We start from the raw sequence: 20,952 nt of genomic DNA on the forward strand, positions 1-20,952 counted from the left end.
CGTGCAATAATGCCGGAAAGTTTATGTTAATGAGATTCTTATAAGGAAATCTCACCTGATAAAGGAACATTATCTTTACTGCTACCATTACTTTCATCGGGGTATGTGTTGTGCCTACTGATAAAGTAAGACCGGCCAGTGGTTGCGTATATTACCCAATATCGTTGGAAACCCAAGCAGTTACCATTATTTCGCAGTAATTAACCCACCTTTCGCCGTCAATGACTACCGACTGCCTTGTATCTACTTACTTTCATATATATCTTTCGTCGTTCCACGTTCTGCACCTAGAATTAGTACTACCATAGGTATACTACCATGCCTGAGAAGGCCGCCGCGTTCTGCTGTTTTGGCGTTGCAAGAGACTGACTTAGTTCGGCGTTTCCTGCGGTACGGTACGACGAAAACGATGTGCAATTGGTTCCGATATTGGGTGATGGTACTTATAGTAAAGCGCGTCTTCTGCCATGGGATGTGATGCATCAGTGTAGTGACCGCAACAACAACAGGATAATGGCATGCTCGGATCACTTGTTTTTCAAGGACTATTTTCGCAAAGGTGAGTGGGACTTCTCCTCAAACAAATCTTAAGGGCGGCTACCGCCATCCAATATACTTCCTATACATATTACTACGTAAATTTTTCCGAAAAATTCAAGGTTCAAGTCAGCTCTTACATCATTTTACCTCGCAGCTATTTTTTTATCGTCCCAAAATGTGTTTCGAGTGTCATAATGTAACATTATTGCATTGTTACTAGCACTGTAAGAACTAACTGTAGATAGAATTCTATAATTATTAATTTCATCCAAGAATATTTTCCTAAATGTATTTGAAGATTTGCATTTACTATGATAATTAACGATTGTTGTGAAACATGAATGAAATATCACTCATACCATGCTTTAAGAGGGAATATTGTGTTTCTATATGCGATTATAGGAACGATAGAGAAAGTTTTATGTCATCATCTGATTGATTTAATGGAATTCCAGCACCTTAATTAGCTAATATGAATAAACAGTAGTGATTATTACAGACGTCGGTAATGGGGATTTATTGTGATGCAAGGGGGTGATTATTCCTTTAACGACAATGAACATTAGTAAAGAATTATAAGAATGTTCTTCAATAATTCCAGGGACACCATTAACTACGTTAGGTATGCATATTCATGTCCTACAAATAACTTAGTTTCTTAGGTTGCTTTAAAACGAGTGTAACTTACGAAAGAAATTACTTTATTGAAATAAAATACTTAATGTTAACTAAATATACAGGATGATTTGGGTTTTAATCAGAAAAAAATTAATAATTTACAATACTCACAAAAATAATACGAAAAATATATTTGAATTTTGACAATGTAACGCTTTGTTGTCCAATTAGAGGGTGTGAAAATTAATTATTGCTGTTTTTTATTTATAACTCCTACAGATATTTTGATTTTTGATATTAAATATTTGGTGAAAATTCTCAGTGTAGGCGCAGCTTTAGGGCATCCACAATTGGACATTGCAAATCATGCTAACAATCTAGAGGGAGATTACTTTTCTGGGGTAAAGCTCCCTTTGAAGAAAAGGGGTGATTTTGGCTGTGCAAGAAAAACATAATTGTCGTTTAAATATTTTTATGCGTTCAGAAATCTAAAGCGACGTCAATGAATGTGTACGAGTGACTTTCGTTAGGGAAGAGCGTAATTAACAGATAATATGAAATTTATACTTGAATCTATCATAAAACAGAGGTGTATGAATTCTGAATGTGAAATTGTGTTTCTTGCTATTAAAAAGAGTACAATCAAAATTTGTGAAATTCCAATCTTCGAACCTTTCAAAAATCATGCCTACTTGAAATTTCATAATTACGGTATATATGAAAGTTTCAAGTTGCGTCAGTGACTGCCGAGTGCCATTTCAGATGAAGGCAATGTTATTGTATACGGGCAAAAAAATTTTGCACGTCTATCTATCCCCAAACACAGCCGTATGAGGTTCGAATAAAAACTTGCGTTTTTGATATTTTAAAAAGGTAAGTATAATTTATATTTAAGAATGGTTGTACTTATGAAAATTTTATGTTACGCCAATGATTTTATCGTAGAAGTATAAAATAATGCTGTCAAAAATTTTAACAGAATAATGGACATTCGACTTATCGTTAGACAGAGGCGTACTTGAACCTAATGGAGGTTTCGAACTTTGGCTTTTAAAAAATGTTCAAGCAAAATTAGACCTTCAGGAAATTTCAATTAGTTGTTCTATTTTGTTTATTTGTGCTGGTGGTAGCCCGGGCGTAAATCTGTGATAGTAAAATTGTGAAGGTGGAAATATGGCAGTACTGTCACTATAAACTCCTGTAACTGTTAAATTTGAAACTGCTACGCATCGCATCTGCGCCCGTGTGAGAATGATTTGTGATGTGTGTAACTAACGTAATTTAATTGTGATATTTGCTATGAAAATGTTTATCAATTAAGAGAGGGTTATTGTGATAACGTTTTCCTTATATTGAAACATAAGTTAATTTATGTCCTGCACACATAATAACAGTTGAAATTTAACTATATGTGATTGCAAGTTTGTAAGCTTCAAGCTTTCGAATATATTTGCGTGAAATTAATTAGTCTACCCATAGCATTGTAACCTTACCAGCTGGCCGTTCAGATCGAATTGATAATAACAAACACAGCGACAAATATGTTTGTTGTAAATTTTCTATGCCTTATACTTTTTGGAAAATAGGATTTATGTATTTTTATGTAATTGCTCTTATCGCGTTTAAAAGAAGCGCAGACTTTAAGCTTCAATGAAGCTGAAAAATTACATGTTTTTGTCCTTTTGAGTGAAGAAAGATTTTAAAAGGAGAAATTAAATTCTGTTTTCAGTTAAATCTGAAAAGCAGATTAGCAAAATGATAATGGACACAATGAGTCCTTGAAAGATGTAATTTAAGGCATGTACTGGTTGGCCTTCGTATTATAGAAATTATCCTTTAAGTAATATTACCAGTACATTATTAAATGATGTAAGTTCTCCTACGTCTTTCGATTAGCCATAATTAACCTAAAAACTCAATGTTTATTTTAATTTTCTTAAAATTTTTATTTATTATAACGAATATTTTCTCTCCCACTGCAGTTCCTTCCTTATTACCATTAAAACAAATTAGTCCATTTAAATTCGACTTCCTTAAAAGTAGACTATAGTGGGTAGACAATTAATTATTATCATTTGCTTCAATTAGAAAGACCAAATGGATTATTTTATAGGGCAAACGTCTATTTAATTTCATAACAGCTCCTTTTTATTGGATTATGCGACTAATAATTGCAATTTCCTATAATATTTGCATTTTTCTGAATTGTAACTACTCAAACTGAGCTTGTAGGTAATATTTATAGTATTGTTTCTAACGATATGTATTAGGATTTTGACCGAGTTTTATTTAACAATATAAATATTGATTGTAGGCGGATCGTGGGAATAAGTTTTAGCAAAAAAAGCTTTAATTAATATTCAGTGAGAATGTAACCAATCGAGCAATGAATGAGAATAAAATGCAAGTTTTTCCATTAACGGTTTCACTTGTCACTTTTTATACAATTTTGATAGAATACACCGACAACATGTCTCATCACAATTCTATTACAAAATGTAAATATTAACAACTAATCATTATGCGATTTCTAGTAAGGTGTGCTCGAAGAATCGAAGAATACTCAAAGAGCCTTGCGGCTGCGATATCGCTGTCACTTTCCGCTCCTGGTGATACGGAATGTTCTTCGGATCTAGGACAAATTCTTTTTGCTATAAGTAACTTCATTTTGCTTTCGATGCTTACAAACTCTTGCAATTTGTTTGAAAAACGAATGAAAAGTAAGATGCCAATTCTCCGGATTCCAGTAACTTAGAGAACGAAAGTGATTGATTGATGCCTGCTTTAAAGATGAAAATTTGAGGAAAAAAGTGATATGAATTTAGTTACAATACGTAAAATAAAAAATAATAGAGATGAAGCAAAAAGGATTCCCATAAGGCATGTCATAGAATTGGAATTGTTTAGAATGTCGAATTTATCAAATAAGCAATGATGCTTGAGTTAGGGTCAGCTTTTTATTTACAGAACGTCCACTAAAAATTTATTTAATTAATGTCCACAGGGAATTGCATTTTTAGTTGAAAAACTTTCTTTCATTCCGTAAAATTCGTACTTGATTAACTTTATACATATATACGCGTTCAAAATGTTACATACTAAAACATTTCTAAAATATTTCTTCAGAAAAGGCAATTCAATTGTGTAGATTTAAATTATATTTTATGAAATTGTTCTAGAAATTATTAAAATCCCGAACACTTCAGAAACAACTTCGTAGGACGTTGAATATTGAATAAGAATTCTGTCTATTCCGGATATTATTTTCTTTTCGAAAAAATGTTTAAGTACGAGAGCAGTGGCGGAGACGAATGCAGTTTCATCAAGTGCCAGATCTCTGTTTAGACTCCAGTAAGATTTACTTAACCACAATATTACGGGATGGGATACTGTAATATTGGAATTACCAACTACAAAATAGCATGCTGTAGCAAAGTGCAAACAGAGGTACTCGGACAATATGAAATAAAAGTATAATAGTTGTTTTTGGTTGTTAAAATTCTTTCAAGTCTGCATCGTACTGATTAACATTCATAAATTTACTCGTGCTTAAATTCATATATTTTGTTTTTAATTTTTTTAAGCAAAATGAAGAAATACACATTGACTTACCTTCCCAATAATTATGTATTTTAGCACAATTTTCTATTAAAAGTTCAATGAAATATAATGTTAATTAGCTGTCAATCCCCTTAATAAATATCTCATAATTTGAGACAAGCGATAGTTAATCGCTATTAGTGGCAGATGCTCAGTTTTACATAATATCACAATTTATTACATGTAACCTTTAAAATGGCTAGTTGAGTTTTTATTGGTGAACATGCAATTCCTTGAGATGGTCAATGCGATTAAATCGACGATTATACTTGTTATTTCATATACCTGTAGGTATTTATGGTACCAGCACTGACTAGAGGTTATTATAGACTATTCATAAATTATAGGTTTTTTTCATGTACGGATGAACAGGAACATTTTATTTTTATTTCTCTCATTAAAATTTTAGATTTTTTAGCTATTTAGCTAATTTAATACGGGGCTTTGCTTCATTCCTACACAATTATATTAGTTATGTAATGAATGTTTTACGCAATTCTAAATGTCCGAAACGAATGAGTTTTTTTGCTCACATGTGCTTTCAAAATTATCAATTCATTTTAAAACAATATGGATTATCTGGACAGTAGAGTAGGTTGGTTCAGAAAAAGCACTTGTCTTCTACATGCACTCGTATATTTTTCATCTTAAATCCGACTAAATAAATCGGGCAGGCTTCATCGACCCTGGCAGGTGATTTATGCAGTTACAGTCCCTCATAAGTTATGGAGCATATTTACACAACAAATTATTAAATCTATAATGAATCAGGGTTATTTACTCCTCTCATTTTTTTTTATCATGAAACGCTGAGACAGGATCGTTATTCACGTCCTAGGTCCACGCATATATGTATGTATTTATGTATATAGGATTGGGCTTGGCTTCGGAATCTATGAAAATTTGCTTATTGGCCTCCCGATGAATCGTCTTCAGGATGGAAGGCTTCAGACGGAGAGATTCGATACGAAAGCATATGCTAATGAGGGGCTGGTGATGATGAGGAGCACGTTCCTGGGCAGTGCCTGCAATCAAATACAAGTTGCTTAGAGAACAGTAGAATAATGATGTAGTAAAAGAGGATTATATCTCAATCCTTCAAGACAGGCGCTAGTAATTTACTCTAGGGTGTCTCAGACCACGAGGATTTGAAGGAAACGATTGATGACGAGTTGGCTAGAGTGGGTTTTCAATCACGCTTCTACGGACTCTGTAGGGAAAGGTACATCTGCGTGCTGAACAAACAGACATGGGAAACAACGAAGGCAAACTTGACACAATCTGTGAGATGTACTCAGGAAAAGAATCTTACTCGACCTGGACACATTCAAGGCATCATGACTGCTAAGGAGGAGTCGTCCATGCAATAGGGATCTTTTTGTTTGTTCCAGGAAAAGCTTTAATAAGACACCATATCGGATGTTTTGGCTGGTGACCGGATAGTGTGGGATTCACTGAAACGCCTACCCACTAAAAACCTCGCAATTCCTGTTTTTCCAACCTACAACGACCTGGAACTGTCCCTGAAAGATATAAACATCGGGGTCGAAGAGCGCGTTTTGATTAGCTGGTTGGCCTCTTGTACCCAGTTGTCAGTTGCTTCTCTCCTTATATTTTGTGTCGTTTCGTTATAGAAAAACGAATCTTTAATCTTCTTGTATGCCTTATTTCATCCGCTTTTTTTCTTTTTCTCTTTTTCTGCTGGAGTCTTATTTTGACTTGTTCCCTAGCATCTCGTAACTAGTGATTTCGGAGCGAAGGTCCATATTCAAACTGGACTGGAGATTAACTGGACTTTGTTCTTCGAAAGTCGGACACTGGAAAATGCAATATTCCATGGTTTCGGAGAGTCCGCAGTTCCTGCAATCCCTTCCCATTTTTCCTGTCCCGTGCGTCAAGATCTATTTTACTACCACTATACATTATAGTTTAAAGATTCCTCGAAATACCTGTCTTCACCATTAATTTCACGAGTAGTTATAAAACTGTTCATGTGAAAAAATACAGCCACTTACAATCTAAAATTGCTAAATTAACCAGAAACTGGAAACATAATGTACGAGTAATCGGGTAACCTACTATTGTAAATTCAGAAAAACAGTCGCTTATATTAAATGCCGTAATTATTGTTCACTTTGAACATTTTTCTTATATAAGAACTGGGGTAGAACCGAATAAGTGGCAGGCTATTGTTCTTTCAGCCTAGATTTCCATGATAGAAACCTAAAGAATTTCGTTAATAAAAGAGTCTTTCACCTGTTTGGGGATTTTAATGATTGATCATTATGTTAATTAACTTGTTGACATTTAGAAATAAAATTGCCAATTTACAGCATATTATAACGTACCAAATTGTTAACATTACCTACGTCCTACTCACTCTTCATATAAGATTTTATTATGTGTCAGTTACCTCTTAGTGTGATTACCAAAATGCATAGTCTCCATATAAATCTGTGACATGCATTATCCATTCCTATGGAATATTTTTTTCAAGTAGGTGGATATGGGCCTTCTAATTTCTATTTTCTACTGAACCGAAAACATTCGGTTCACAACAGCCAACAATATCTGTTTGTACAACAGGAGTAGGTACAAATAAGAGAGCAAGTGAATTTTGATTTGCATACAATTGCTAATAGATTTCTTTGTCTTGCCGGTCCTAAAATGTTAAGTTTTATCTGATCAGTTAGTCAAGTGTTCCGGGTCCAATTCTCATGAAATTACACTGCAATTAAAGATAGAGAGGAGAAGTTTTGATTTGATCATAAAAGGGAAAGTTTCCCTTCAGTTTCTGGATATATTTGGGTAAACTCCTGCGATGTAGGTAAATTTTGCTGAGTTAAAAAATGTTGAAACTTCGGGTAATAATTAATAGTAAATATAATTTCGACAGACTGAGAAAACGGATCTTGGCGCAACTCCTGAGGCTTACTATGGAACCATTTTTTAAGAACATCTTTTATACTTACTACTAGATGTGTGGACGTAAACTCTAATGGCGGAGAGTTATGTTTTTGAAGTTAGAACTTATAAACTTGAAGTACTCAAAATATGTATAATCTGAACAAACCAAAGTTGCAAAAGTTTTCAGCGCTGCTAGAAACTCATTATATATCTAAATAACATATCTTTTCCTATAGTTATTAGATAATTCTGGGTAAGTTTTATAGGTATACGTATTTTTTTCTCTAATTGAAAGCTTCTGAACATTTGATGCCACCAAACCAAGAACACGAAAATGAAGATTGTTATTGATAAGTAAATTGCTGAAAGATTTTTGCATTACCCCTCCTATCGTTACCAACTCCATTGGCGTACGTTCTTTTTATTCAAGTTGAGAAGTTTTACATTGTATACATCTGACGAAAAGTAAGTTTAAACTTTAAATTTTTTGGATTTTTAAATTTTTTTATTCAAAGGTTTTGGTGGATAATGGTTTTCAGATTTTCCTATGTCATCTATAGTTCCACATTTCGCTTCCGAGTTACCTCATTAGATGTTAAATCGAAAATTAGAAACAGGCCCCCAAGGTCCAACTATAAAATAATAAATAGAGGTATGTTCCAAAATGTTAAACTCTATTTAGTGTTTAACTTGATTTTTGTTTGTGGAATTATTTTGATTGAAGATCGCCCAATCCACGGAGAAATCTGACAATCCGGCAACGAGGACAATAGTTTGACAGCAGACGTCACTCGACTTATAGAACAAACGAACGGCCCAATGTTGTCATTTAACAGAAAATATAATGAATGATCCAGGAAATCTTAGGTGCAAAGCCTGGTTTATAAAGTTACGTAAAATGTGGTCAACATATTGTTAAGAAGATAAAAAGGTTCATATGCATGTTGCAGTTTATGAAGCACTGATCTTGAACGTAACGTACTGTATCGTTAAGAAAGTTGCGTAACGTCTAACTTTTACACGTAAACACACGTAACCTTCTTGCAGTAAATGCCTATTAAAGCTTGGCTTAAGTTTGAGTTCAAGTCAAATAAACTTCAATAATATGCTTTATTTTTTAATCGTCAAAAATATTTCTGACCCCCTTGAAAGTCTCATAAGATAAAGATGATAATATTAACCCAGAAAAAATTTTCATCTACATTCATAATTGCTTCCCAAAATCAATCACGTAACGGCAGTTATTATTCAACACATTATAATAATACCTGCCCAAGAATCAAATCTCCTAATAAGACCTCTTCCTGCATCTAACCTTTAACATCATCATCAAGCTTGGATAATTACCCCAACATGATATTTGCACAATATGGAATTCGTAAGAAGTTCCCATCTATCTCTTTCTTGGCTACACTTTCGTTTTCGTTTAATAGATTACTCAGATTACATCATGGATTATAATAAGTGGTAATTTCGTGTTAGTACATTTTTATATCCACAACGCAGAAACAAGAAGCATCAAGACCAGTATAGAAACCTAAATTCTTGTCATTTCTAAACCTCAGTAATTGCTATTGAAACAAAAATGGAGTTATGAAAGGTCACTGGCAAAGTTCTTTAATTTTTTTGCTATAGATAGGCGTAAATATTTCAGGACTATGTCATTGCAATGGTGTTTACGACATAGGAAATTATTAGTATTAGCATGAATAATAGATGTAATAATTGCGTAATGATATTTTGGTTTTTGTGCGATATTGAGACAACAAAATCTAATAGAAAAATCATGCATTACATGACTTTTTGTCGATTCTTTGCCTCATTTGCGTTAGTTCTTCTACCACCGCTCTTTTTCGTATTTTGTAATGCTCGGTTTTTTGCCTCATCTAATAAAATCATTACACGTTATGAAAATAAATTTCGAGATAATCAGTATGCAAAACAGTGACAGGAAATTACAAAATTAGTCCACTATGCCGAAACACTGGCTGCAGCCGGCCTTTGGGAACCATTTTACATGAAACGTTGTAAAACACCTTAATAAATATTTATTCGCTTTTTACACAAGGCAAGCTAATGCCGATTTGTGAAAACACGTAATTAAGCTTAATTTATTAATTATTCATTCAGATACAAAATAGAAGAATCGGTTTATGTCATGTGTAAAGTTTGAACAATACACTTGATGTCAAGTCAAGTATTGCTTTGGGAAAATCGAGGCAAGAACACATGTTTCCAGAAATTATCTTTTCAAATCAAGTCAAGTAGTTCATAAAATTATTTTGCCTTAATCAATTTCTAGACATAGCTTGTCGATCTTGGACTCATGGATCATGTCTACTGTGATATCACCCATTGAAACAAGAGGATATACCCTGACTACTTGTTCCAAAGGATGCACACTTCTATATCTACTATAACTGACTCAGCTCTAGTTACGCCCCTATTTTCAGCTAAAGAAAAAAATATTAATTTCAAAGAGAATGTGGGAAAAAGTTCCTGATAGCTAATTAAGACAATGTACTTAATATTCTATGTTGCTTTTAATTGTTTCTATAGCTCAAGGTTGTGAACAACATTTTCCTCGCTTCAATTTTAATGCAGAATATTAATGAAATGTCAATGATCATAAAAATTCTGATTACGGCTATACGGTAAGTGCGTTAAAAATATATAATATTGATGAAGAGGAGCTCACAATGAGGAAAGGCAGAGTTATCCTATATATTAAATAAATTCGTAAACTGAAAGCCAAGATATCTTTCACATATTCATTATTTATTTTTTATCGACATCAACACTAAATTTTTTGGGTCCTATTATCTTTACGTTTTATTGCCCTAAAATTGTATCCAGTCTTATATTTTTCCCCTTATTATTCCCACTTTTGGTTCCTAAAATGCCTTTAAAAATATGTAATTTAACAAATGCATGAAAAAATGCTTACATTCACTTTTCCATTCCATTTTACTCATGCATGCAAAATAATTGTTTATTTTTTAAGAATTTTTGAATGGTACACATTACCAGAAATTTAATCGTGGTAAAATTTTTATTAGTTCAAATTAGCGATTTTTGATGTAGAACAGGTAATGAATGAAACTCGCTAAATATTAATTATTTATAGTATATACACCATAAAAAGATGCAAATTATTGTAAATATTTGTTATTTTATTTACATGACTCAATTATACTTCTTTATCGAGTAGCTTTTGCCTCCTTTGAATGGGGCCATTTAATAGGTTTCACACTTCCATTTCAATCTGCCCATGTAAAGTCAACAATAAAGACTCCTTCAGACAATGAGTCATGAGTTCTAATGCAATAATTAATATTTTTTATGCAATGTAATTTACGCGTAATATTGATTATGATTCAATATAACGGATACGGTGTGTATACCCACCATATCCCAGTTTGTTTCTTCTTCCTACATAATTGTATTGTATTTTATTATGTTGGTTGCAGACTTACTATCTATGTTTACAAAGTTTTGATAAGTGCTGATTGTCGGTCGATATTTGAGATGATGATTTAAATACGAAAATTCTTGTCACTAATAAAAATTGAAAAAAATTATGTACTCATCGAGCATAAAAGAATTAAGTATTTCCGAAATAACATAGAATAAACAAAGCAGATCTAAATGTCTAAAAATTTAATAAAATTTAATTTAGGGCCAATAGATCGAAGTCCTGGCAACTTTACCAATACGATAAAATCCATAGAAGCATTGAAATAAAGACCGAGTATTGGTCAGTTCTGAGATTTCCCTGGAAATTGGCCCATGGACAAATTTGACGGGTCTTTGATCTAGTGGTTCTTAATACCAATTTATAAACTTTCTGACAATTTCACCATCAAGGTAATTTTCAAAAAAATTATGAAATCATAGCATTAGCCAATATCTCCAGTATTAAGGAAATTATCTTCTTAGAAATATTGCCAGGATATCGATATGTAGGCCCTTACAAGGAAAGCCTTAGACGGAGGAATGAGTTATTATATTATGTATTATCTATCTATACATACAATTTTTTTAGAGTAAAGTTCAATATTTTTTTCCAAACAGGGATTTACATGGAAAACAGTGGCAATAATGGAATAACATTTAGCAGAAATTATCAGAACCAGTCGAATTACTAACGTTCCTTTGAAAACGAAAGTTGTTTTAAATATTTGAAAAATATAACCGCGAAAGTATTATATGACAATAGATTAGTACGGGTGACAATAAATATATACTAACAAGTCTGAGATGGATAATAAAGTTGTTTCGACCATCTACAATAACTGTTCATCCATCTTTAAAATTGACACTCATGCATGTTATATATATATTACATCAGTACTACGCACAGAAATCTAACGCTCAGAATTTATTTAACTCAAATTCAATTTCTATGGTTTTTAAATGTACAGGTTGTTTCAAACTCGGCGACCCTATATCTATTTTATGGAAACTGAGAGTACATAATATGAAATACTTAAACTATGGGCCTTCAATGGAGTTAGCTGAACTTCATTTCAACTTGAAGAAATTGATTTCCAAAATATCGGAGTAACGAGCTATGCCATCATGAATAATATTTTTCCCAGAAAATTACCTAAATTGTGAAAAAATTTTATCGAACCTATTTTTCCACACAATTTTTGTTTAAGAATTTTTTTCTCACGTGTTATCGTTTATAAGTTATAAGCAAAAACGTCGGAATTGTCGCGAAAATACCAGATTAGCGTTAATTTATTCCTGTATCAAAATATCTATATCATATTCCTGTTCCTATTACTATTCATACATCTTATAGTTTGTTAGACCTCATATTTTGCAGCAATACCTGAATACCACGTTCGGACAAAGCTGGATTGGCATCAACGGGCTTGTGCAATGGTCAGGGAACTCCCCTGAAACTTCCACAGATTGTTCTTGTGTGGATTTCTTAAAAATAAAGTTTATGAAAACTCTTTAAAGGATCTGGAATACTTCAAGAAAAAAATAAAAATTCCTTCCAATGAGCCGATGCAATAAATATAAAGAAAAGCTACCGAGACATGTGAGACGAAGACTTTAAATGTGCAGAAGGGAGAAGTCACATTCAAAATATGTTAAATTAAATATAATATGTGTTTTGATTCTCTTTATTATTGAGTTTTATAAAAATTAATTTAATGTTGTTTGTTTAGTTCTAGTTGTAAAATTTAACATTTTAACGATAATTCTTAAAACGTTTTTGCCTGTAATTTTTAAACGATAACACATAAGAAAAAATTTCTTTATCAAAAATTATGTGGAAAAATAAAATCAAAATGATTTTGTCAGAACTTGGGTATTTTTCTGGAAAAAAATATCATAATCACATCATGACTCATTACTTTGACATTTCGAGAAATCAACTTCTTCAGATCGAAATGAAGGTCGTTCAAACCCATTATAGACATAGTTTAAATTTTTCATATTAGTATCCCTTTCCATAAAATAGATATAGGGGCGTCGAGTTTGAAACACCATGTACAGTCAGTAGTTAAAACCACTTGTAGATTTCGAAACTCATTGAAAGGATGGTTTCAGACAGTCCTTTAGCAACTTTATCACCCGATTTGTGGCACCTTACGTAGGTGGCACATAAACGAATAATAAAACCAAAAACCGTATATACTCTGCCTTGTTTAAATCCTGCAGACTTTCCCATGATGTAAGACAAAAAAGAGAGCATAAATAGACAACCGTTATATTATAACAGTTAGCTGTGTATGGGTTTTTACTCCACAATCCCCTCATATTTGGTTTTGACCAAGGCTAAGCATTCGATTGTTACACAAAATAATATGCATATTAAGATCTTGTAGAGATTTCACGATTAAATATGTTAACATGTTTGTCGCACACCACTGCATAATTTGGCTGATCATTGCATTATTTACCAAACCCAAAAATATTACCTACATCAGAAATCGAAGAAGAACGATCCTCTTCAGATAATCTTAATATTACAAAATCGATTTAAAATCTCGTTCAATCGTCAAGTGGGTACCAGCCTCTTGGTGGAACGGTATAATGCGATCTTCTCATTGCGATGATATAACATGAGCATTATAATTTTATTGTTATAGTGTCACCGGGTCGTTTGATGATTAGAAAGCAGTACGAAAGGCCTTGACAAATGTTCTTTCAACATACAAGGGTCGTGCGACGCACGGGCAGCTTGATGAATATGCGAATATAATAATCAATTTAATAAAAATAAGACATAGTACAGGTTGAATAAATAATTTAGGTTTTAATTATGTTAACACAGTTTATTTTTAATTAAAAAAAGTTCGGTTTCTCCAAAAATATTCTCAATATTATCATTTTCTTTAGGTCTTTAAAGTATCCATGATTGCAGAAATCGGATTGAGCCGGGATTTGTATCTACAGTTGCTCGTTATTTGTCGATATAATAAAGTGCTAAAGGAATTTCTACGTTTGTAGAATGTTTCACCTCTTTGACCTTGTCTGCATTCAACTTTATATTAAGTAATCGTTTAATATACGAAGACAGTGCTCGTCTTTCAACTATTAATCCATTTGGGTTGAGCAAGATTGACCGTGTAAATTGGTGAGTGAGTCACTTCTTGTCCTGATGATCTTTGATGGTTCGTGGGACAGTGGAGATTTCTAATAGATTTTCCACGTAAATAATAATTATTTTTACCAGAGTTTTAGTGTATCTGTAATTTCTATAACTACACCAAGCGGCATCCCAAGAGACCAATTTTATGAGTTGAGTTGCCCGCTGCTGAGATGCTATATATCCTTGATATTTCATAAACGAAAAATATATCCATATTCATTCACATACAGGAAGAACCAGAAAGACTTATGTATTCAAAATATTTAAATTTTCCAAATAAAATATTAGCTATTCGGTGGCTATCTAAATATAGAAAAAGCGATACCTAGTTATCACTTTTATTTCCTTAAAATTTATTCATTCAAACAGTTTCTGAGATTTCTCAAATTGTGTTAAGAAATTTTCAGTTTTTCGCAGATAGCACTTTCACCATTTTATCGACATCTTAGTATAGCAAAATTGATAAGTAGTGCTGTTATTTTCTTCGAGTATACTATGTGAACGATTTTGGAAATTCCATTAAAAAGTTTTATATTGAAGCATTACAAAATATGCTATTGTGCACAAACATATCGCTCTTTTTGTCAGTTTTGAAGCTTCGCAATGCTTCCTTTCTATCTCTCGACGTCTTAATACGATTAGGAAAATATATCATATTTCAGTAACTTATTATTGGAAAGTAGTTTTCAAACTGTTTGTTAAATAATCACATTTGCGCCTTTAAATCGCCTCAGCTGTTCATTAATTCGCGATGATTGCAGAAAAAATCGATTTTCTGTGCTTTCTACACACAACTATAATAATAATGATGATTGGTCATACCACCTTGCTGTAAAACACATTTTAACCAGATGCGGGCTTGGGAATGGTGATATTATGCAAAATTTGCTGTCTAAAATATGAACCTGAATTAAAAACCTGTTTGGCCCGCAATCAAAGGAGTTTTTCACTCTGCCATATAGAGAACAATGATGAGAAAAAGATTTATAATTGAGCTAATTCAATATGAAATCTTTACGATCTGCACGAATAAAGAACGAAGAGTTTCGTCATTGCTTTAATGAAACTTACCGCAAATTGTTAAGAAACAGTAATGTACAATATTGGTTTGCTTACCACAAATATTTCGGTGGTTTTCTAGGGACTTACACATGACCCATTTGCAATTTTTTGGCTGAAAATGTTTGATTTTAACTGTGGAAACAACAGAAAATTGTATAAGTTCAGTATTCCAAAATAGGGAAGAGAAAGAATCATCATTTTGCATCGTGGAAATAAATTCAAAATAAAATGACAAATATATAATTCTAAATGTGCATAAATTAATAAGTAGTTTCCAGGATACCTTCAGAAGTTGGAGAGTCGGTCGGGAAAATTAATTCTCCGTCATTTTCCTTTGCTTTGATTTAAAACATTTCAACGTAGGGTAAACGGTGTCGTTATTGAATCGGTTCGTCTTAAAATTCTTTAATAAGCAAAAATATAGTTTGCCGAGAGACGGTGAGATTTTTGACATTTCTGCCAAGTAACATCGGAGATTTACCAGGAATATTTTATAAAAAGTTACTGTGAGTTTATTGTTGCTATGCACAGTGCATTGCGTGCAAGGTAAGATTTTGATAAGTAATAATTTTAAAAGTAACAATTTTTTGAATTTCTATCAAAATTTGGATTATTGTAATATTTTCACAATAATTTAGATCTTTCAATTTAGTGTTTTTACAGATTTACCCACATCTGTTAATCCCAAGAATTGCGTCGCTTTGTCCAACATACATGTGTATGCACCACAGGTGCAACTCATGCCAGTGCAAAGTCATTGGACGTCTTGTTCAATCATTGGTTTTCGGTTTTAATATTTTTTGACATTTATCGGCTACCGACTTGAACAGATTTCTATTTGAGATAAGTAAATCATTGGTAATACCGAAACGGGGCAAATAATAGGTAGGACCATAATACCTTTCCGGTTTTTTGAAAGATGTCGTTTCGATTGCTGTAGAAGATGTATGTGATGTCGTATCGAGCAATATTATGTTGTGTTTGAAAAGTTGTGTCATTAGCCAAAATACGACGTTCAGTTTGTTTAGTTTGGTTGAATAGTTCTCGAAATATAGCCATTCAAAAATGGAAGCAAACAACTGAGATATTCGTGGAATTTTGAATTTTTTTTTCGTTCAACGCAAAAAGGCTGCACAAACGCACAAAGAGATCAATGATGTTATGGGAGATGGAACTGTATCACTTCGTACGGTGAAAGAATGGTTTAGACGATTTAAAGCAGGAAATTGCGACACCGACGACCATTACCACGGAGGAAGACCACTCACTACAAATGTCGACGGAATTCTTGAAAAAATTGCGGAAGATCGCCATATCTCAGTCAAAACGATGTCAGAAGAATTTAATGTACCACCCACAACGATCAAAAGACATTTGAAGGCCGCTGGATATACAAAAAAGTTGGATATTTGGGTTCCATATGAGTTATCGCGAAAAAACATTATGGACCGAATTTCCATCTGCGAATCGCTATTGAATCGGAACAAAATCGACCCTTTTCTGAAGCGTATGGTAACTGGCGATGAGAAATGGGTCACGTACGACAATGTTAAGTGCAAAAAGTCGTGGTCGAAGCTTGGCGAAGCTTGGCGAAGCAGCCCAAACGGTGGCCAAGCCAGGATTAACGGCCAGGAAGGTTTTACTGTGTGTTTGGTGGGATTATCAGGGAATCATCCACCATGAGCTCCTCGAGTATGGCCAAACGCTCAATTCGGTACTGTACTGTCAGCAACTGGACCGCTTGAAACAAGCATTGGCTAAAAAGCGGCCTGCATTGATCAACAGAAGCAAAATCTTGTTCCATTAGGACAACGCAAGGCCTCACACATCGCTTGCGACGCGGCAGAAGCTCCGGGAGCTTGGATGGGAGGTCCTGATGCATCCACCTTACAGTCCGGACCTGGCACCAAGTGATTACCACCTTTTCCTGTCCATGGCGAATGCGCTTGGTGATAAAAAGTTGGCCTCCAGAGGGGTCTGCGAAGATTGGCTGTCCCAGTTTTTTGCCAATAAGGAAGTAGGCTTCTACGAACGGGGTATAATGAAGTTGGAATCTCGTTGGCAACAAGTTATCGAACAAAACGGCGCATATTTAACCTAAATCCGATGATTATAACTAATTTTATGAAGATTTGAATAAATAGCCTAAAACCGGAAGGGTATTATGGTCCTACCTGATATAATTCCGTTCAACTTGGTGTGGCACTGGGTGAGTTCCAAACAAAAGAAGCAATCATCAGAGCCGTTTCAATAAAATATAAGGATCCAAAATCCACGATGTAGATCAAACTCAAAAATCTTTATCGTGAAAGTAACTATGAACTTTCGTCTGTTTTAACAAATGAGGAATATAATTGTTTAGTTTTGTGGATTTTGGAATTAGTAAAAAAGGATTTCCGAAAAAAATGGTAGATAATTGCTTCAATTGTTCATAAATTTGTAGAAACAAACCCCAAATCAAATAGTTCCCAAGATAATCGTTCCGATGTAGGATCGATGAAGTCTTCCTTCGAAGAAAACTAGCTCCTATGCAACCAATTCGGATATAAAAAAGTGGTTTGCTGAAACCAAAAAGTACTCTGAAAAACCAAACTTGACTGATATGCTTAAGGACCTTTCCTAGGTTTATGACAATGATGAAACAGGATTCCAAATGTGTACATCTATAGGTCGTGCATTAGCCGAAAAGGGAACACAAAATGTTTACAACATCGAGAAAGATTCTTCAAAAGGACAGGTTACTATAAGGTTTTTTTGGGTCGCCAAAATAAAATGTAAATAAACAGAACGAAGAGAATGGACAGAGCGACGACGGAATGTTGAGTATTACGAATTTTTTAGAGTCACAGGCCCAGATCTTATTACGAAATTTGAAGGAATAATTCGTGTTAAGAAATCGAGAATGAAAATTTCAACAAATTATACTCAATTTGGAAACATTTCCAAGAAGTATTACCCAATAATTGTGATAATTTTTCGAGAGAATCTCTGGAGAGCGTGCAAATAAAAGATACGGGTGTTGAACTGGATACAATTGCCAGTGAGGCAGTTATGGAAGAAAAGTCTAATATCAAAAGAATCGAACAAACAACTCTATTTCCATTTTCATCCACTCGATTATCAATAAAAAAATCACAAGTTTCGGCTTCTATTTCTGCACTGGTTTTCAATTTCGTGGTAACACTTACAACATCAAACATCCCAATAGAGGAACTATCGACAACTAATGTAACTCTTTCCCCTTTTTTAATGTGGCCAAATTCTGCGAATCGAACTATTGCTGAAAATAAACGGCGAATTGAAAGAAAGTCTTCTGCCTTAACATTAGAAAAGTTTGAGCAAATGTTTGAATCGAAACATGCTTTAAAACGCCAAAAGTTAAAGGTAAAAGGAGATAGAAAAAGAAAGCGTGAAGAACAAAAAACAAGGACACTTAATAAAGAAAACTACATACAAACCAGCCAGAAAGAAAAGAAAAAATGTGGAAGATGCTGGAAGTTAATGAAAAGGAAAGGGTTGATTTGCAATACCTGTTGAGGAAATTTCATCATTTGTGTCTTCCTGCGTTACATACAGAGCACGTTCCAGATGATGAAAATGATCATTTGTGCCATATAGGCTCCAAGAAGGCGAGTGGAGAATGTGATGAGACAGATCAAGAAGAATCGGATGGATACAATTTTAGGAACTAGATGTTCAATAACTCTGATCCTTTCGTCCCTCAACTGTTATAATTTATTCAATAAATGTATTTTTTGGACGTCCGGAGTGAGAAATGTTTAATTCTGTCGTATGTTGTTTTGTGTTCTGGTTGGTAACATTTTAATATCCATTTGTTTACGTTACTTTTATACTTTGGTAGTATTTGTAGTTAAATTTTTTTTTTCAAGTTATCGAATAAAAAACCTTCCTTAACTGTACAAAAATTATACCGTTTACTCCAATTCAGAAAATCTGTAGATATTTCAAACGCTTATTCACGATTCACTCTTTGGCTCTCATATTAAAGCTTATCAGAAACAATATTATTTACGATTTAGAGAAAGGGCAAAGTTGCTTAATTACATGTTACATGAACGGCCATATAGTCCTAAACTGGAAACGTCAATTAAACATACACATACATTACACGCTTCAGTGCCATGACCACTTGGTGTAGAGAGTGATAATAATAGTTACAATATTATTCGCGATGCATTACTCAGTTACAAGCTATGTGAATGTTATGTAAGAATTTCTATCATAATAATGGTGAATGTGAAGTGTAGAGGCCTGTTCTCACCCACATCTTAGGTGCAAAAAAAACATAGATCTCTATCTGTTCTTAGTTTTAAGTGAAGTAATGACTAGTTGAGAGCGTTGGGTAAATGGTCTAGATACCTTCTGTAATGATGGTCATTTGAATTCAAGCGGAGTTTTTATATAATATATAAAACTGAAAATAGATAACTTTTCTGCAGATCTAATAAGCACCTACTATAACTACTATTTATACGTTAATGAATACCTATGTGCTCCACGCACTTTCTACAATAAAATCTCCATTACATGGACAAACAAATTAATCAAGTCGGACTCGTTGATCTTACAAGACAGTTTATTAAATTAAATATCTCTTTATCTGCTGATTTATTGTTTTGATAATTTCGGATACTCTTAATAATAACTAGGAGATCGGACAATACTTTACGTTTACGTAAGGCATTGTCCAGACAAATTAAAGGCCAGAATATGAAAGTAGATTCTTGAATGTGTGGGAATTACTCAGTGACGTAAATATGGTTGTTGAACATTATTTTCATTTTAACACCATCTCCCAATATGCAGCAATCATCTAATTTGAAAACAATAAAGCTAAGTATTATGTACAAATTTTACTATTTTCGTTGCGATTTTTATCACATTTTGGACACTATTTGCTAAATCATTTTTCCCTCCTCAATAGTTATAATTAAGATTCAAAACTTTGCACCTTAATTTTGAAACAATTAAAATCCAAATAACATAATAACGACACACAAAGGTCCATGACCGGTATATGTTAATTAAATATTGATAATTTAAAACGATCTCCACTTAAGCAAAAAATGTTACACTTCACACACAATACAAAAGCGAAAAGTGAAGGCGGTACTCGATAGGTTCTGCTGACCCAAATTAGTTAAAATGTAATACATCAATTATCAGATTATTATTTACTCTTTCGATAATAACGTGTTGAAATCTTAAATAGTTTAAATTATTTGCTGGTAATTTTTCAAATAGTTTTGATTGATTACTGCGTAGCAGGTCAAGTTCAATGGATGGCTTTATTGCACACGTGAGCTCGAACTCATTCAAACAATTTCTACACAATTAGATTGTTTCTTGTTACTAGAAGCATTTCTGTACCCATATATCATCTCTTAAAATTTCTTGATTTTTTAATTTTTTGAGAGAATTTCTACCATTTCCCAATACTTAAAAGGACCGTAAAGAGACATTTAAGAGAACTTAACTTTTTTATTCAGACGCATTCGTTTTTGGTTGTTATTTACATTTAAGATTTAACATTCATAATAAAACTGAATTGTTATTATGAATGTTATGAGAGAATACAGTAATACGAA

The 20,952-nt window shown here is 33.2% G+C and overlaps 1 protein-coding gene across 1 annotated transcript in view; it reads left to right on the forward strand.

Moving 5' to 3' along the window:
* LOC136350400 (uncharacterized) overlaps positions 1-20,952 on the forward strand; it is a 42,095-nt gene continuing 21,143 nt past the window's right edge. The window contains exon 1 of the mRNA XM_066302042.1: positions 1-559. Coding sequence (XP_066158139.1) covers positions 519-559 — 41 coding nt within the window. The 5' untranslated portion in view covers positions 1-518. The remainder of the gene's footprint in view (positions 560-20,952) is intronic.

The sequence above is a fragment of the Euwallacea fornicatus genome, chromosome 1, assembly GCF_040115645.1.
Source record: "Euwallacea fornicatus isolate EFF26 chromosome 1, ASM4011564v1, whole genome shotgun sequence".
Taxonomy (NCBI): Eukaryota; Metazoa; Arthropoda; class Insecta; order Coleoptera; family Curculionidae; genus Euwallacea; species Euwallacea fornicatus.